The sequence below is a fragment of the Podarcis pityusensis genome (genome assembly GCF_964106645.2).
Source record: "Podarcis pityusensis genome assembly, chromosome: 5".
Taxonomy (NCBI): domain Eukaryota; kingdom Metazoa; phylum Chordata; class Lepidosauria; order Squamata; family Lacertidae; genus Podarcis; species Podarcis pityusensis.
The window spans coordinates 5882109-5901302 of NC_138032.1; the positions used below are offsets into that span (position 1 = coordinate 5882109).

General features: G+C 42.9%; 1 protein-coding gene across 2 annotated transcripts in view; it reads left to right on the top strand.

Annotated features, from left to right (window-relative positions):
* Positions 1-889: 889 nt before the first annotated feature.
* Positions 890-19194, top strand: part of LOC308478387 (cytochrome P450 2J2-like) — a 47710-nt gene continuing 29405 nt past the window's right edge. Inside the window, exons 1-9 of one of the 2 annotated variants that reach the window (XM_081008070.1) lie at positions 896-1170; positions 3339-3501; positions 4648-4797; positions 5490-5650; positions 8575-8751; positions 10846-10987; positions 11373-11560; positions 13673-13814; positions 14836-15857. In XM_081008070.1, the coding sequence (XP_080864196.1) occupies positions 940-1170; positions 3339-3501; positions 4648-4797; positions 5490-5650; positions 8575-8751; positions 10846-10987; positions 11373-11560; positions 13673-13814; positions 14836-15032 (1551 nt within the window). In that variant the 5' untranslated portion in view covers positions 896-939 and the 3' untranslated portion in view covers positions 15033-15857. Of the gene's footprint in view, positions 1171-3338; positions 3502-4647; positions 4798-5489; positions 5651-8574; positions 8752-10845; positions 10988-11372; positions 11561-13672; positions 13815-14835; positions 15858-19194 lie in introns of those variants that run through there. The other variant, XM_081008068.1, reaches the window with a different exon arrangement.

The following is a 19194-nucleotide window of genomic DNA, read 5'->3' on the forward strand; positions in this document are numbered from 1 at the left end:
TATGTATGTTGCGATAAGGGATGAGGATGTTTCAGAAAGATGCATATGCTAGGGTGAAGCATGCATATATTAGTCAAAGTAACATACAGCGTGGGCAAAACTGCATGCAAAAAATATGCATATTAGGCAAAAATGACAAAGGTGTGGTATATTGTGAGAAAATTGCAGGAAAGTGCTGGTGAATGGACGGGGTATAAATAATAAATTATTATTATTATTATTATATTATATTATTATGAGGATTTAATTTTTTCAAGAAAGAACAGAGGCAGAAATTTGGGGGACTGAACTGAAGAATGGAAAAATGAGAAAATGAAATGGATAATTTGCTCATCTTTGGGACAGCATGTTTATGCTGGGATAAACTTGCCTGAGCCATAGAGCTATTGGAGACAGGGAAGTGGACAGGAGAACAACAATAATAATTGTCACAGAAACAACAATAATAATAATAACAAAAAATGCAAGACCTAGGTTTAATATGGGACAAGCAGCTCACCCTACTTAAGGGTTAGTTAAATACAACCCTGATATCCCAGTTTTCTGTTTACAAGAAGGGAAGCGAAAACAAAATTAGTATAAAATGAACAAATACTATAAAAATAACTATTGCTGTAACAGAATCCGTAACAGAACAGTAGAGGAAAGGAGGCTAGCAAGAATGACTAGAAAACAAAACCAAGACCCAAAGGCTGTCACAGGACAGAAATATTTTGATTCACTGCATTGGAAACCCAGACTATAATATAATGGGGATAAAACAATTAGCCATCTTGATAACAGTTACAGTCATGAGGGTGTGCTATAAATAGATAATTATAATAAATGCTAGTTAGTTAGAGAGTCAGATGAGTCCAGTTTGTCTTTAAAAAGTGGAGTACATAAATAGGTGCCAGCCAGGAAAATGAGAGAGGTGGCAATGTCTCTGATGAACGCAAAATGCCCTCAGAAAAAGGGGATTCCTCTCACCTGGCTCTGCCTGGAATAAAGGAAGACCGGACCATGGGGCGAGCATCGGAATCTCTGATTACTCTGGTTCTGCGTAAGATTCTGCGCTTGATGAAACTGCCCTGGTCCCGCAAGCGCTACCCTCCTGGACCCCTTCGACTTCCCATCGTCGGAGGCATGTGGCGGTTTGGGGTCATGCTCTCCCTGGATACTTTCATGAAGGTACTTCTTTCAAAATACTTCTTCAGCTGAAAAACAGGAAGAGCGAAAAGGCATTGCAAATTATTTACTTTATTTGAGAACTGTGGATAATGATTCACCTGTGAAATCTACGGCTTGAACGTCTTGGCAGATATTTCTGCCTGCTGTGGCAATTGCAATGTGCTGTGTTAGGTGCTGCATTGTTTAAATTGTTTTTCTTGTTGTTGCTTCTTTTATTTCTTACATATTGAATTTTAATGTATTACAATTTTAATTCCATAAGAGTAAAAATGTAATGCAATAAAATGCACAGTGTAAGAAATAAAAGAAGGAATACAAATACAATAAGAAATCAAAATGAATATTCAAATCCACAGACATGCTGTGGAGCATATTAATGCAGCTTGTGGTGGCCATGGATTATATCTGGGAACGCTTGATCTATGGGCCTTTTAAGAATTTATGTGCAGAAGAAATTCTTGAAACAATATATTTTTGGTATTCTCTCCAACAAAACTACTGATCATATTAAAGGTTAGTGTGTATTCTATCAGAAATTTAGTTACGCAGTTTTCAATCCAATTAGTTTTTCAGGGTTTTTCCCAGTAATTCCAGCCAATTAGTCAAGAATTCTCTTCTGCTTGGTCACATTGCCAACGAAAATTATATTTCTTTTTTTATAAAAATTAACCGATTGTGAAATAACTGGGTGAATGGCCATATTCATTATCTCATATAAAAGTTTGTGATATTCTACCCATCGATGGAAGTGGAAACAAATAAAGAGACCTCAGTGGAACAAATAGCAGATCACCAACCTTTTGCCTTTGAGAGAGAGACCTGACTCTTTGGGAGTAGGTGAGATTCTTGTGGTTGAAGGGAAGCCTGTCTGAGCAGGTACAAAAAAGTTATTTAAGGCCATGTGCTAACTGCAGAAATACCTTTTATCATCTTAATTTGATATGTCACCTTCTTAGAAAGCTACTGTCTCAAGGCAGAGATCTATAGTGTTCTGTCCTCAAGGAGTGACAGCCACAATGTGCTTTACGTGAGACTGCTGTTAGACTGGTGACTGGCAGTGGCCGCCGACACCATATAACACCGGTCCTGAAAGATCTTCATTGGCTCCCAGTATGTTTCCGAGCGCATTTCAAAGTGTTGGTGCTGACCTTTAAAGCCCTAAACAGCCCTGTATCCCTGAAGGAGTGTCTCCACCCCCATCATCCAGCCCAGACATTGAGGTCCAGATCCAAGGGCCTTCTGGCAGTTCCCTCACTGTGAAAAGTGAGGTTACATGGAACCAAGCAGAGGGCCTTCTCGGTAGTGGCACCCACCCTGTGGAACGCACTCCCAGCAGATGTCAAGGCAATAAACAACTATTTTACTTTTTAAAAGACAACTGAAGGCGGTCCTGTTTAGGGAAGTTTTTAATGTCTGATGCTGTATTGTTTTTAATATTCGGTTGGAAGCCGCCCAGAGTGACTGGGGAAACTCAGCCAGATGGGCGGGGTATAAATTATTATTATTATTATTATTATTATTAATGCTTCAAAAGCTTCAACTAACCCTGCAGCACACCGCCCCCCCCCCCCAAGTATGGCTTCTTATATATCCAAAAATTGCACCACCCATGAACAGGACAGTGGTTCTGCGGCTCAAGAAAATCCTTGGGTTTGCAGAAGTGCACAAAAAACCCTTTAGAAAATGCATTTGGCTGTGTGGAGGACACACCCCAAAATGTCACATTGAGGGCTGAGAAGTTTTTTTGGGACACAGCCTGCTGGTGGGAGGAGGTGGAAAACCAGTTAGGAGGTGGAATGTTATGAAGCACCCTGATAGTGGTCCTGGCTGACTGGCTAGAGCCCTGAATTGCGAGTGACACTTGCCCAGCCCAGACGGCTTGCACTGCAAAACTGAAACCACAAAAGAGTCAAAAGAAACACAACCTGCAGCCGGCATAGTAGATCATGTTCTGTCCATTCCCAGTAACATCCAGCTGGGTGGCCTTACATTATAAGTTCTAAGACTTCCCTGGGCTGCAGCATTCATCTCTCTCACACACCTTACGGCTCCAATGTTTCCTGAGGGATGATTCAAATCAAAATGCCCCTACGAGCCAGTACTTGACGCTTCCAAAATATCCTGAATATAACTAATCTCTTCTCTCTCTTTTTTTATCTGAATGGCAGTTGGCAAAGCAATATGGGAACATTTGCACGGTATGGATTGGGCCTATACCTGCAGTCATACTGTCCGGCTACAAAGCAGTCAAGGAAGGCCTAATCAACCATTCAGATGATTTTGCTGACCGCCCAGAAACTCCGTTCGTGAAAAGTGCAGCGAAAAATAGGGGTAAGTTGTTGGTATGAGTAGGAGGTTTTACTAGCCTTTTATCCAGTGAAGGAAACAAAGGACCCTTCCATATGGGATGTACCTTTTCCCCATGGGCGTCTTCTTCTGCAACATGTCATTGATGCAAGAGTAGTGGTGGATTTATACTGGACAATCCACACCGCTTTATTAGTTGTTCTGCTTTCCCAGTGTTGCTGCATTATCCAATCAAAGCTGGACAACCCTCCGCCCGGAACATTTGCGGAATGGAAAGTTACAGGATTTCAGCAGGAAGTAACAGGACATGCACTGATGGGAAAGGGAGCAGATTGGACTTGTGCATTCATGGTGGTTTGCACTGGTGTAGCGGTTAAGAGCGGTGGACTCGTAATCTGGGGAACCGGGTTCGCTTCCCCGCTCCTCCACATGCAGCTGCTGGGTGACCTTGGGCCAGTCACACTTCTTTGAAGTCTCTCAGCCCCACTCACCTCACAGAGTGTTTGTTGTGGGGGAGGAAGGGAAAGGAGAATGTTAGCCATATTGAGACTCCTTGGGGTAGTGATAAAGCAGGATACCAAATCCAAACTCTTCTTCTTCTCTTCTTTCAGTGTTGTTTGTACCTGCAAAGTTTTGGGGCAGTGACTCACTCCCAGTCTGTACATATTGATTAAAGAGCCGCAGTTCCATATTGGAACTGGTAGTGCAGTGTAAAAAAAGAAGAAGCTAGAAGTACTAGCATTGTAACCAGTAAAACTAATGTAAAGAATTCTTTTAACAGTAGTTTTTGCATGCGCTGATTTTCTCTGATTCTTGATGGCCCCAGGTATTCTGCAAACCTTAGGACCCCACTGGGCATGCTGATACCTCCCTGCTGTTAGCCTCATTTTGGCTCCAATCCTGTTGGTACTCAGTGCTTGAGTTTCATAATAGAGGGAGTGATGATGAAGGTCTTGTTTCTCATATGCATTTTCTGAAACATTCACTGGTGTCCCACATCAGAGATATAACACTCCAAAATGAAAAAAATGATTCTGCACCAGTCTTCCTGTCCTTAGGTTCTTTAATGCCTAGGCATGGACTACACTGGTGTCTTCTAGGCTGCTGATGTAATAGCTTTTATATGAATTTTGTAAGCAATAATTTCTCACTGGTCTGTGATGGTTTTAGGTATTGTACTTTCAAACGGTCACACCTGGAAGCAGCAGAGACGGTTCAGCGTGGTTACTATGCGGAAGCTGGGGCTGGGGAAGAAAGGCATGGAGCACCAAATAGAAGAGGCGGCCATTGAGCTTGTGGAGATCTTTGCACGTGCAAAGGGTATGTGATAGAAGAAAATGAGGCTAACTCAGGTTGGTTTGTTATCCACCTCTGCCTGAGACAATCTGCGGGTTGGGGCAACTTCCTGGGACTCACAGCAGAAGAGTGGTTCAGTTTTGGAAGCTGAGAGAGAAGAGTCCACTGGCATCCTGTAAACTGGGTAGGGATTGCTTGGGAATACAAATATTTAGCAGCCGCAGTGCAAAGAGTCAGTGCCTAGTTTGCATCCTGTTGGTGTAAAAAAAAAAAAAAAAAATCATTGATGGAAGATGATGGATTGCAGAGGTGACAGGACTTGCTGTTGTTTGAGACCATTACATTGTTTGTAAATTGTGCAATTGTCTCACCCTGATTTTATTAAGTAGGCAAAGTGTGTTAAACTGTTTTTTAAACTAAGGAACTTTCTTAATGGTTTCTTTCTTCTTTGGCGATCACTCATCGCTGAGTAAGATTGTCTTCCATAAACACGGTTTTAACAATGAGTCCGTACGTGACTGTGGAGGCCAATTCTGGATCCACATGTCCTTCCACAGTGAGAATATTGGTTTCCGGGCAGTGTGGATTTGCCGCAAGAAAGGAGCAAGATTTTGAAAAGCTGTTAACTAATCACAATTTCTCCTTTTGCATAGCAAAAGAATAATAAGTGTGTGTGTGTGTATGAGCATTGGATCTCATTAGGATTTCATCTGCAGGGCAGCCATTTGACCCATCCTTACACATCATCAATTCGGTCAGCAACGTGATATGCGCCATGTCCTTTGGATACCGATTTTCTGTTGAAGATAAAGAATTCCTGAGGCTGGTGGAAGCCATTCGGATTAGCTTACAGTTTGGAGGCAGCTTCTTTCATGGCGTGAGTAGGTTGAAGCTTAGGCTTGGTGGTGGGCGGGTGGAGGAGAGCATGAGATGGGAGGCCCGTGAACTGCGGTTGCCTACAGTAGACATCAGTTCAAACTGGGATAGCCAGCAATGTCAACTCCAGATGCTGTGGACTACCACTCCCATCGGCCCCAGGCAGCATGGCCAATGATCAGGAATGATGGGAGCTGTAGTCCAAATCATCTGGGCAACACCACATGGGTTACCCCTGTAACATTATAAATGTGAACAATACTGAATTTCTCCTCCATCTCACCTTTCAGACACTCAGAGTGAAATTTCTAGCCCTCAAGAACAAGCCAAAGCATAATAATAATAATAATAATAATAATAATAATAATTTATTATTTATACCCCGCCCATCTGGCTGGGCTTCCCCAGCCACTCTGGGTGGCTTTCAAAAAAATATTAAAATACTGTAGTACATCAAACATTAAAAGCTTCCCTAAACAGGGCTGCCTTCAGATGTCTTCTAAAAGTCTGTTAGTTATTGTTCTCTTTGACATCTGGTGGGAGGGCGTTCCACAGGGAAGGCACCACTACTGAGAAGGCCCTCTGCCTGGTTCCCTGTAACTTGGCTCCTCGCAGTGAGGGAACTGCCAGAAGGCCCTCGGTGCTGGACCTCAGTGTCTGGGTAGAACGATGGGGGTGGAGACGCTCTTTCAGATATAAGCATGAGGTTGGAGTTGACTTGTGGGTTGTGTTGCTGATAGGATGTGCCTTTTCTCAAGATAGAAAAAGGGACACGACAGGGGTGCCCAATTTCCCCACTGCTTTTTATATCGGTCCTGGAGGTTTTGCTAAACATGATTAGAAAGGACTGGTTGGTTAAGGGCATACAGGTCGGAGCTAAACAGTACAAACTGAGAGCATTTGCAGATGACCTAGTATTGACGTTACAGGAGCCAGAATCTAGCACTAAAAGAGTTTTAGAATTAATTCAGGAATTTGGTCAGGTGGCAGGCTTTAAATTGAACAAGCTAAAAACTAAGGTTTTAGAGAAAAATTTAACACCGATTGAAAGAGAGAGGTTTCAGAATGAGACAGGATTGAATGTGGTAAAGAAAGTGAAATACCTGGGGATTAATATGACAGCTTATTTATGGGAACTTATTTAAAGATAATTACGAAAAGTGTTGGACGGAAGTGAAAAAAGATTTAGAAATTTGGTCAATTTTGAAACTCTCACTGCTGGGCCGTATTGCTGTGATAAAGATGAATGTATTGCCTAGAATGTTGTTTTTGTTTCAGACACTACAAATTGTAGATACGATGGACTGTTTCAAGAAGTGGCAGAGAGATATTTCTAGATTTGTCTGGCAGGGCAAGAAGCCCAGAATAAAATTTAAGATATTAACTGATGCCAAGGAAAGAGGTGGATTTGCCCTGCCAGACCTTAAACTTTATTATGAATCAGCAGCTTTTTGCTGGCTGAAAGAATGGCTACTTCTCGAAAACACAGACATTTTGGATCTAGAAGGTTTTAACAATGTATTTGGATGGCATGCATACTTATGGTATGATAAGGTCAAAGCACACAAAGCATTCAAAAACCATATTGTTAGGAAAGCATTGTTTAATGTTTGGATAAGATATAAAGATTTATTGGAAAATAAAACCCCAAGGTGGCTGTCACCAATGGAAGCAAAAGCTCTGAAAAGGCTCAATATGGAGGCCAAATGGCCGACATATTGGGAAATTTTGGAGCAAGAAGGAGATAAATTGAGATTGCAGAGTTTTGAAAAACTAAAAAATAAAGTGAGAGATTGGCTTCATTACTATCAGATAATGGAGGCATATAATTTGGATAAGAAAATAGGCTTCCAGGTGGAAAAGTCAAAATTAGAAACAGAATTGTTAGAACCCAAAACTAAAAACTTGTCAAGAATGTATAACTTGCTGTTGAAATGGAATACTCAGGATGAAACGGTGAAATCCGCTATGATTAAATGGGCACAAGATGTTGGACATAATATTATGTTTGCTGACTGGGAACAGTTATGGACCACAGGCATGAAGTTTACGGCATGTAATGCCTTAAGAGAGAATATTATGAAAATGATATACAGGTGGTACATGACCCCAGTCAAGCTTGCAAAAATTTATCATTTGCCCGATAATAAATGTTGGAAATGTAAAGAAACTGAAGGTACATTCTTTCACCTTTGGTGGACGTGCCCAAAGATCAAGGCTTTCTGGGAAATGATATATAATGAACTGAAAAAGGTATTTAAATATACCTTTCTGAAGAAACCAGAGGCCTTTCTTTTGGGCATTGTCGGCCAACTGGTGCCAAAGAAGGACAGAACCTTTTTTATGTATGCTACAACAGCAGCAAGAATACTCATCGCAAAGTATTGGAAGACACAAGATCTACCCACTTTGGAAGAATGGCAGATGAAGGTGATTGACTACATGGAATTGGCGGAAATGACTGGCAGAATCCGAGACCAGGGAGAAGAGTCGGTGAAAGAAGACTGGAAGAAATTTAAAGACTATTTACAGAAATATTGCAAAATTAAGGAACTTTAGAAGGATGTCGGATAGAAACTAAGAGGTTTCTAGCTGTAATGCTTTAAGAGATATGAAAAAAAAAGGTTAACAATTGGGTAAAAGTTTAATGGTAAGGATTTGCTGAACTAACAAACTGAACTGGAATACAAAGAAGGGAGGTATGAGGCGGTCCGGGGAAATAAGTGTAAGGAAGATAGGCTATGGAAAATTAATGCGTTTTTAACTGTTTTATTTTGAATGTTTCTTTTTATTTTTTACTTTTTTGTTATATCTTAAAAACTTTATACTTTTTTCTTTATTCTGTATTTTCATGTATTTTTTGAAACTTTAATAAATATCATTTAAAAAAAATAAAAATAGGATGTGCCTTTTCTTTCCTTGTAGCTCTACGAAATTCTCCCGTTTGTCATGAAATTTCTCCCGGGGCCTCACAAAACTGCATTGTCCTCCATTGAGATGGTTGTTTCATTTGCGAAGAACGAGATAACGAAGCACAAGGAAGACCGGACTGTGCATGAGCCCATGGACTTCATTGATTTCTATCTATCTCATATGGAGAGGGTAAGTAACTGCTTTGTGGGCAAATGCTTCTTCTTCAATGAATCGTTGCATTCTCTGTTACGATCGAACAATAACATCTGCAGGACCGCTGGGAATCCCCCCTGCCCTTATTAGTCATTTTATGTAAACTGTGTTACTTTTACTGTTGATAGCCGCTCTGAGCCCGGCTTCGGCTGGGGAGGGCGGGATATAAATAATTTATTATTATTATTATTTTATTATCATGGGAGTTGCAGGCCCAAAACATCTGGAGGGCCGAGGTTGAGGAAGTCTGGTATAGGAACATAATAAGAGCTGCTGGATCAGGCCAGTGGCCCGTCTAGTCCAACATCCTGCTTTCACAGTGGCCAACAGGATGCCTGTGGGAAACTAGCAAGCAGGATTCAAGCACAAGAGAAACTCTCCCCTCCTGCGATTTCCAGCAACTAGGATTCAGAAGCGTTGCTGTCTCCGACCATGGAGGAACAGCATAGACATCCTGGCTAGTAGCTGTTCATAGCGCTCTTTAAAAGCCATCTAGGTTGTTTTTTGTTGTTTTTTTTATTGATTTTTCTTTTTTATTCATTACACACACCTCAAATTCTTAACATTTACAATGTATTCCTCTCTCCCTCTCCTCCAAGGCTTCCCCCAACTTCCGCTTCTGGTTTGTTTCTATTTTCACCCATTTTGATATCTCTTAACAGAAAAAGTTATTAATAACATAACTTCAAGCCTAAAGACATAAAAATAACAGTAAATACACCATCATCTTTCACTATTTTCAAAACATTTTCTAATGCTAATAATGTGAATGTTTATTTAAATCCTGCCATCAAATCTATTGACCTTCTTTGTTTCTGCAAATATAATATGAGTGGTTCCCAATCTTTTTCCCAATTTTGGGAAAAATTTTCCCAAAATTGGTTCCCAATTTTTGCCAGTTCTGCATAGTTCGTCAACTTCTCTTGCCATTGTTCTTTAGTTGGTATCTTTCCAGTCTTCCAATTTTGTGCAATCAACATTCTTGCTGCTGTAGCGGCACACATACATAAAGTCCTCATTTTCTTTGGTATGTCTTGACCTAAAATACCTAACAAAAAGGCTTCTGGTTTTTTTGTTTTTTAAAAAAAGTTATTTTCAACATTTTCTTCAATTCATTATATATCATTTCCCAGTAGGATTGCAAAAAGGTAAAACGCCACTAAAGCCATCTAGGTTGATGGCAATTGCTCCCTCCTGTGAGAGGGAGTTCCATAGCTTACCTATGTGCAGAGGCTGGAAGGCCACCTGCCATGCATGATCTCGTTGAGATTCCTGCATTGCACGGGGTTGGACTAGATTCTCACAATAAGAATGGGTTTTTCCTTCCAGACTGTCACTGGTTTTCTTTTGGATGGGATTCAATTGCATACAAGCAAATTTAGGGTGCACGATTATAAATGATTGTTGGAGGTTTTGAACAATGATCTACTCCCCCCCCCCCCAAGATACGGAAAGTGACAGGGAATTGCACTTGGAAGTGCGGGGTAACAATTGCTTCGATGCAACAGCATCTAACCTCCTCACAAACAAATCAGGATGAATGCTCAAGGAGCAGGTCACCTGGAAACACCCTCACATTCAGGTCTAGTATCAAGAAGAGAAATAGCATGGTGTTCCGATAGTGGCAGGAATCAGATTACTCAGGTGGTAATTCCTCTACTCATCCTTGGTCTTCCTTGTGGCAGTCACTGTTTGACCTCTGCTCACTAGACAGCTGCAACTTCCTCAGTTCCTGATGGAGGTAAGTCTTAATCGATTAACTGTATGCACTTATGTTGATTAGTCAATAAAAGTTATGTACATAAATGTAAAAAACAATAGTTTTTAAGCAAAAAGTATACTTTTCTGATTTAGCACATCTGTGTCGCAGCAGGTATAATCTCAGGAAAGGCACCACCTCATTTAAAGAGGCACTTTGCTGCCTGCAATTTTTATTAATACTTGTATATTATATGGAAGGCCCATTTTCCAGGGCTTATACTGGTGTAAGATCTACTGGTCTTAGCTTAGCCGACTGGGGCCTGTGAGTCACTGTGAACTGAATCTAACCTCCGCTATTGCTTACAACAGAACAAGGATGACCCCTACTCTACCTACAATGAGGACAACCTGGCTCAGTGTATTTTTGACCTCTTTATTGCTGGAACAGAGACAACTGCTACCACTCTGCAATGGGCACTGCTCCTCATGGCGACACATCCAGATATTCAAGGTGAGAGGGAACTGTGCAATGGCAGCAAGAGGCCATTTTGACCTCTTGATCTTGGACCTGAATTCCTCTCAGGTTGGCCCCCATCCAGCCCATTACTACTTCCGGGCAAACACCTTCAAAGCCTCTCTTAATTCAGATGGAATGGAGAGACAGAGCTGTGTGTCACCAGCATACTGACAGCACCATGCTCCAGATCTGTGGAAGATCCCGGTAGATCTTGCTGCAAGAGGCTACCCTCCTGAAAATCATTATTTAGGTTTTCTGCCCCAGCAGGTCTAGGTGGAATACTTTCCTGTGGAACAAATACCCCTTAATTATTGCTCAACTTGTTTAATTTGAGATGCTTCATCCAAAACAAAACTTAATTCTCGACCATTTTCCTCAGATAAAGTCTACCAGGAGATGGAAGATGTTTTCGGTTCATCTCACTCAATCCGCTATCAAGATCGGAAGAAGCTGCCCTATACCAATGCTGTGATTCACGAGATCCAGCGTTCAAGATATATCTTTTTAATTGGGCTTCCAAGGCAAACCGTGAAGGATGTGAACTTGCACGGTTTTCACGTTCCAAAGGTACAGACGATTGTAACAGTTGCATTTCTATAGCCCAGGGGGAAGGCAGATTCCCTTGCAGTGCAAATTCTGTAGAAAGTAACTATAGCTCCTTCCATTTCCAAAAAAGAGAGGGGAGTTCATGCAGGGACATCTTGTGCTGTGTCCTCCAGATGTGGACCACAACTCACATTATCTGTGACCCCCATCATTGATCTATGTTGGCAGGGGCTGTTGGGAGTTGTAATCCGCAGCAGGAGCGATTGGTGAGGGGAGGTGCAGCTGCACACCTTGCCTCTCAGCAGCAGAGTTGCTCCTGCTTCCTGGGAGGAAGAGGGATGAGATGACAGGGGAGATAGCATCTGCGCAGGCACATTGGTGGGAGTGCCCCAGAAATGCACAGGATCGCTTCTGCGGAGCTTCTTCACAATTTGCATCCTTCCATCAGCACTCAAGACTTTTAAATTCATGAAATGCAAATCTGAAAATTCATCATTTCTTAAAGAAAGAAAATGCAATTCTTCAGTTCCAGGAGAATGAAGCTTGTATGTAAAGATTAGTGGATATAATAATAATAATAATAATAATAATAATAATAATGATAATAATATTAATGGCGCAGGTGGCGCGTTGGAAGATGACCCATACGAGGTAATTAAGGGGCTGCTATGGGAAGTATGCAGTCTTCCTACCCCCCCAGGAGATGGGGGGCGCTGCCTTGCCAGCGGTGTTCACAATGCACCCCCTGATCCGAGAGATGGGGGTGCCGAACACTTGGCACGAGCCCTCGGTGAAGTCAGATCTTCCTGACGCCGATTCCAATTAGCACGTGCTGGTTAGCTTCAGCTCGGAATTATAATTTGAAACATATGATTGGATTGAAGCTGAAGCAAATACATCAAGTAATGTTCGAGAGATAAGACTGCTGATTTATGGATCTCTGTGACCGGGAGTGACGGATGGACAAGTAAATCTTCTGATGAATCACCACTAGGAGACTATGTTTGGAATGAAGGGGGGGTGGAGGAAAAAACTTTTTTTCTTCTTTGCACGATGTGATATTAATAACCCTTCACCCCAGATAGAAATAAGATCGTTGTGTTTTTATTAATCACAAGCAGGAATTTAAGAACTGTGTGGGATGGATTATAACAGTAGAGAGGATTGGTGAACGGTGAGAATGAGGAAAATTTTTATGATGCAGTTAAAAAATGGCGTCTCGCCAAGACAGGCTTGCCGGGGAAAGAAGGACAGGGGGAGGAGAATCAGGATCGTTCGAAAGAGAAGGAATGTTGGAACGCAAGTTTGACCTGACAGAGCCTCCTGACTCATTTGATTTATTTGGCAAGCCTGAGAAAAGTAAAGGACAGACCGAAGATTAATTTTTTCTATGGAAGCGTTGAACAGAGGCTGTCCCTGGGCGATATGATTTTGAAGAGTACAAAACCCACACAGAGGATGCCTGCTAATCTGCTTGTGAAAATTATCAGCGATCGCAAAGAAAGGAATATACGATAACAACAAGAAGAGAAAGAAAGTAATAAAGGACTATCTATATTGAACTGGATAGAACTGTCTAATTAAAGCAGTAATATAAGTGATGTTTGGACTCGTTCGGAGTTTTGGACTCGTGCGGAGCTTGATGTATGGGTACCCCCAACAAAATTTAAAATTTGGCTGTATAATTTGGAAGTAATGTGATTTGGATAATGTGATGTGATTGGCCTGTTAATAATTTTTTTTTTTATTTTTTTAAAGATGATGTTTATACCCCGCCCATCTAGCTGGGTTTCCCCAGCCACTCTGGTGGCTCCCAACAGATTAAAAACAGAATAAAACATCTAACATTAAAAACTTCCCTAAACAGGGTTGCCTTCAGATGTCTTCTAAAAGTCAGATAGTTGTTTATTTGCTTGACAACTGGTGGGAGGGTGTGCCACAGGACAGGTGTCACCACCAAGAATGCCCTCTGCCTGGTTCCCTGTAACCTCATTTCTTGCAGTGAGGGAACTGCTAGAAGGCCGTCAGAGGTGGACCTCACTGAGCAATCCGGGTGGAAAATGGGGAAACTGAAGGGCAAAAGTGCAATGTTCTGTTTAGATGACTCCTGAGACAAGTCTTCCTTCCCTGCAGGGGGCTGTGATTGCTCCAGATCTCCGCTCTGTTCTTCTTGATCCTAAGGAATGGGCAACACCTAAAAAGTTCAACCCAAGTCATTTTTTGGACGAGGACGGGCAGTTTGTGGACAGAGAAGCATTTCTGCCATTTGGTGCAGGTATGTGCAAGAAGCCCCAACTGTCGCATTCAGACAACACGTTATTCCATTTTCTTGATGTTTTCTTACCAGATGATTTTCACATTCTGTGTGATCTTCCACACAACATAAATGCCACTTCTGGAGATGTAGTGGAATCTAGTGGAAGTTTAGCGCTCATTTCAATTTGTTTCCAGAAAGCAACCTGTTATCAGCTCTGTTAGCACGGAAAATAGAGCCACAAAATTTGGGGTGCTATTCCAACATACAGTTCTCTCCCACCCTTTTCATTGGTGCATCATGGCAGAACAGAAGCGCACATGCGCACTAAGGACTAGCATTGGATACAACCCAATAAAAATAGTTATAATAAGTATTATTATTATTAGTAATAACTAGTATCATTCATAAAAACAATGGTAAGTATTAAATACTACTATTAGCACTACTAGCTAATGATAGAGATTTTAGCATACAGTTTTAACATGTAATTTTAGTACATATAATTCTTTTTAAATTACTGGTTTGATTCTTTATATTACCTTCATTATGAACCTTGTTTTCCGTGTTTGCTTTTATTGGTATTTTTAATGAACACCTTAGATTGTCTTTTGTAAGCCGCTTAGAGGTCTTTCGCTTGAGGAAGCAACTAAAGCAACTTTTACTAGACTCAGGAATTAGGGGAGATCTGGCCTCCCGCAAACCCATAACAATACTTAAAAGGGAGATTTAAATAAACACATTACTGAAATAAAATAAGTAACCAGTCCTGATCTCATGCTGAGCCAGGTCTTGGCAGCCCCTGGAATAAAGCCCACTTTCTCAGTGACATCCCGACACCCCAAAGTTGAAAGGGAGGCATGGGGGACTTGGGAATCGTAGAAAGAGGAGTTGCTGCAGGATGCTTTCATAGACTGAATAAGGCCTTGGCCCAGACACCCAGATTCTTTTCTCAGAGTCAAAGCAAATTGGTGCCCCTGGAGTATAGGTGGAATAGCAGATAATTCAGTTCCTGCTTTCCTCTTTCTTTATTTTCCTGCAGGTGCTCGGGTGTGTCCAGGGGAGCAACTGGCAAAGATTGAGCTCTTCATCTTTTTCACCAGCCTGCTGAGAGCATTCAGGTTCCAGCTGCCAAAAGGAGTGAGAGGAGCCCATAGGAAGCCTATAATAGGGCTGACGGTCCGTCCTCGCCCCTACAAACTCTGCGCTGTTCCCCGCTGCAGCCACATAAACAATTAGGGGGGCTGATCAACTACTGCAATCTCCTCCTTTAATCACTTCCCGCCATCCTCACATTCTTTCTTGGCTTCCTCAATTGAGATTCTCCAATCTGTGATGCCACTGTGATGCTGCTGCTGCTCTGGTGAGTGCTGGGTGGGCCGCTCCCTCTCCTGCCAACTCCCTTGGGCCTAGGGGGCGGGGCCTGCACTCACTGCCACAGTTTAGAGGCCTGAGCAGCTCCCTGCAGCAAGTGACAAAATGGTTTTAAATGTTTTAAATGCTTTTAATTTGCTGCACCTTAAATGGTGGTTGTTGTTTTTTATAATTTTTTATAATATTTTATAATTTTATAATTTTACTTCTGCTTGGGGTTGGATAAGTATTTAGTCAGGGTGGGGAGTAGTTTAATTTTAGCACTATTGTTTCTCGCTTTGCTTCTATTTTTATTATTCTGTTAAGTTATTATATAGTTTGTATTTTGCTTTTTAAGGGGAAGGGTCATGGCTGCCTGGGAGTGGGCCTCAGCCAATAGAATGGCTGGGGCATGTTCCACAGGGGGGGATGTATTGGGACACCCGATCTCAGTGATCACGGGCAGGAGGAGGAGTTACGCTAAGACCAGACCATGTCATTAGCGAGGAGGCAGGGTTAGTCGTTGTTTGAGGACTATCCCTGCCTCCAGGTCCGGTCCTGACTGGAAGGATACTGGAATCAGCAAGGGAAACCCACATGACCTGAAATTGTTGCTGTGCAATGCCAGGTCAATGATGAATAAAACCACTGCCATACATGACCTGATTGTGGATGGAGGATTTGACCTGGCATGTGTGACAGAGACCTGGTTGGATGAAGCAGATGGGCCTGTCCCTGCCGCTGCTTGCTCACCAGGTTTCTCTTATGCACAGCAACCCAGGTCATGTGGGCAGGGAGGGGGGTTGCAGTGATTTTTAGGAAGTCATTAGTCTGCAGCAGGCGTCCTATTAGGAAGACCCAGTTTTCTGAGTGCATGTTCTGGAAGTTGGGCAATAGGGGCAGTACAGGATTCCTACTGGTGTACCGACCTCCCTGCTGCACCAAGGATTCCCTGCCCGAGCTGCTTCAGGTCGTGGCGGATATGCTCCTGGAGACACCTAGCTTGGTTGTCCTGGTGGATTTTAACATCCATGCTGACACAACCTTACAAGGAGCCGCTCGGGACTTCATGGAAAGCATGGCCTCCATGCGGCTGTCCCTGAATAAGTTTGGCCCAACTCATAGCTGCGGACATGCCTTAGACTTGGTGTTTACCTCTATGGATGTTGGTGATCTGACACTAACTAAAAGCAAAACAAAAGAAGTGCCATGGTCAGATCACTTCCTGGTGCAACTGGACTTCTCCACGACCCTTCCCCTCTGCAGGGAGGTGGGACCGATTCGGATGGATCCAATTGGTTTCCAGAGAGTGGTAGGGGATGTTTTATCCCAAGTTGATGGCCTCTCAGCTGATTCCCTGGTGGCCTGCTGGAATGCGGAGTTAACCAGGGCTATTGACTGACTGGCTCCGAAGCGCCCTCTCTGATTGCACAGAGCCCGGACAGCCCCGTGGTTTTCCCCGGAGCTGAGGGCGATGAAACAATCGTTGAGACGGCTAGAGCGCCGGTGGTGGAAAACTCACTCTGAATTCAATGTCGAGCCTACCAAGTGGCAATGGCGACGGCGAAGAGGGCCTTCTTTGCCGCCTCCATTGCATCTGCAGAAAACAGCAGCAGGAGACTTTTTCAGGTGATTCGCAATCTATCGGAACCACCTATACCACTGGGGCCTGGTAGGGACCCCAAGATCTCCTGCAATGCTTTTGCAAAGTTTTTTGCAGATAAAGTCGCTCAGATTCAGAAGGAGGTAGACTCCACCATGGGAGCAGGGCCGGGGCGGGAGAGTGCTAGAGTTCTGTCTAGTCCTGTTACATGGGATCAATGGGTGTTCATCAGTATGCAGATGACACCCAGCTCTACCTCTCCTTTAAATCAGAAGCAGTGAAGGTGGTGAAGGTCCTGGGTAAGTGCCTGGAGGCGATTGGAGGATGCATGGGGGCTAACAGATTGAGGTTGAATCCTGACAAGACAGAAGTACTGTTTTTGGGGGATAGGGGGTGGGCAGGTGTGGGGGATTCCCTGGTCCTGAATGGGGTAACTGTGCCCCTGAAGGACCAGGTGCGCAGCCTGGGAGTCATTTTGGACTCACAGCTGTCCATGGAGGTGCAGGTTAATTCTGTGTCCAGGGCAGCTGTCTACCAGCTCCACCTGGTATGCAGGCTGAGACCCTACCTGCCCGCGGACTGTCTCACCAGAGTGGTGCATGCTCTAGTTATCTTCTGCTTGGACTACTGCAATGCTCTCTACGTGGGGCTACCTTTGAAGGTGACCTGGAAACTGCAATTAATCCAGAATGTGGCAGCTAGACTGGTGACTGGGAGTGGCCGCCGGGACCACATAACACCGGTTCTGAGAGATCTGCATTGGCTCCCAGTACATTTCCAAGCACAATTCAAAGTTTGGTGCTGACCTTTAAAGCCCTAAACGGCCTTGGTCCTGTATACCTGAAGGAGCGTCTCCACCCCCATCGTTCAGCCCGGACACTGAGATCCAGTGCTGAGGGCCTTCTGGCGGTTCCCTCATTGTGAGAAGTAAGGTTACAGGGAACCAGACAGAGGGCCTTCTTGGTAGTGGCGCCCACCCTGTGGAACACCCTCCCTTCAGATGTGAAGGAAATAAGTAGCTATCCTATCTTTAAAAGACATCTGAAGGCAGCCCTGTTCAGGGAAGTTTTTAATATTTAATGCTGTATTGTTTTTAATACTTGATTGGGAGCCGCTCAGAGTGGCTGGGGAAACTCAGCCAGATGGGCGGGGTATTAATAATAAATTATTATTACTATTATTATTACTATTATTATTATTATTATTATTATTATTATTATTAATGAGTTACCACCAGCCTGGCAAATATTCATTGTTCCTTGTTCATTGCTTGTGCACATCCGGGACCGATTTCTTGCAGTTCTCCTGTGTGTTTCAGAGACGGCAAGGGGTTATCTGAATAAACTATTTGGTCAGATCTATGTTCTGAGCTGTGAGTGTATTATTTGATAAAGGATGAGCTGTTATATGCCACCCCAGTCTCTGTGAGCGCTACAAGTTTCTAAGGGTTGCAGGCACACTATAAACAGGAAATGAACGCATAACCACTGTGGTTTTAAACTTGTTCATTTCCTGTTGATGGAAAAGCTGTTGATGTTACGGATGACCTGACCTGCTCCTATGGATCAGATAAGAAAGTAAATAACTGATCAAGCTGGCCATAATGAGATCACCACAGGTGTCCTGTACTAGCCTACACATAAAATCTTCTTCACAATTTTCTATTTCCTTCTGGAAATAGTCCTTTTGAAAATAGCAGGAGTAGCAAGAAGGAGCAAATAATTTACTCGATGAATATTGAAGAAGGCAAGCTGCCACCTGGTGTATACAAAGTACAAAACTGGGTTTACTAACCACAAAAATGGGTTGTTCCACCACCCTCAGAAGCTTGGGGTGGTGGCAGCCCAGGAAAGGCATTATTTGTAGCGGCCCCTAAGTTGTAGAACTCCCTCCCACCTCTTTACCCTGGTTTTTGATACGTGAGATGCGTATATTTTTAGAACCCACCTTATTTTTATGATGTAAAGTTGTTTTTCTGGGGAAACCCAGCCAGATGGGTGGGGTATAAATCATCATCATCATTATCATCATTGTGTAATATTGCTTCTTAACATTAATATTGAGTTTTAATTGTTGTAACCCAACTTTGGAACTCAGGGTGAAGGGCAGGTAAAAGATTGTAATAAATAACAGCGACAACTTGAATGCTGCAATTCAGAACTTTCCTCAGCACAGAACTCTTATCTAGTTGTATGCTATAGCACTTGGACTTACATGCATCAACCTCTGCTGTCCCCCCCCCCCCATTTACTGAAGAACTTAATTACAGTGGTACCTTGGTTCTTGAACTTAATCTGTTCCGGTAGTTCGTTCGATTCCCGAAACCAAGGCGTGGCTTCCAATTGGCTGCAGGAGATTCCTGCAGTCAAGCGGAAGCCACATCGGACGTTCGGCTTCTGAAAAACATTCGCGAACCAGAACACTTACTTCTGGGTTTGTGGCGTT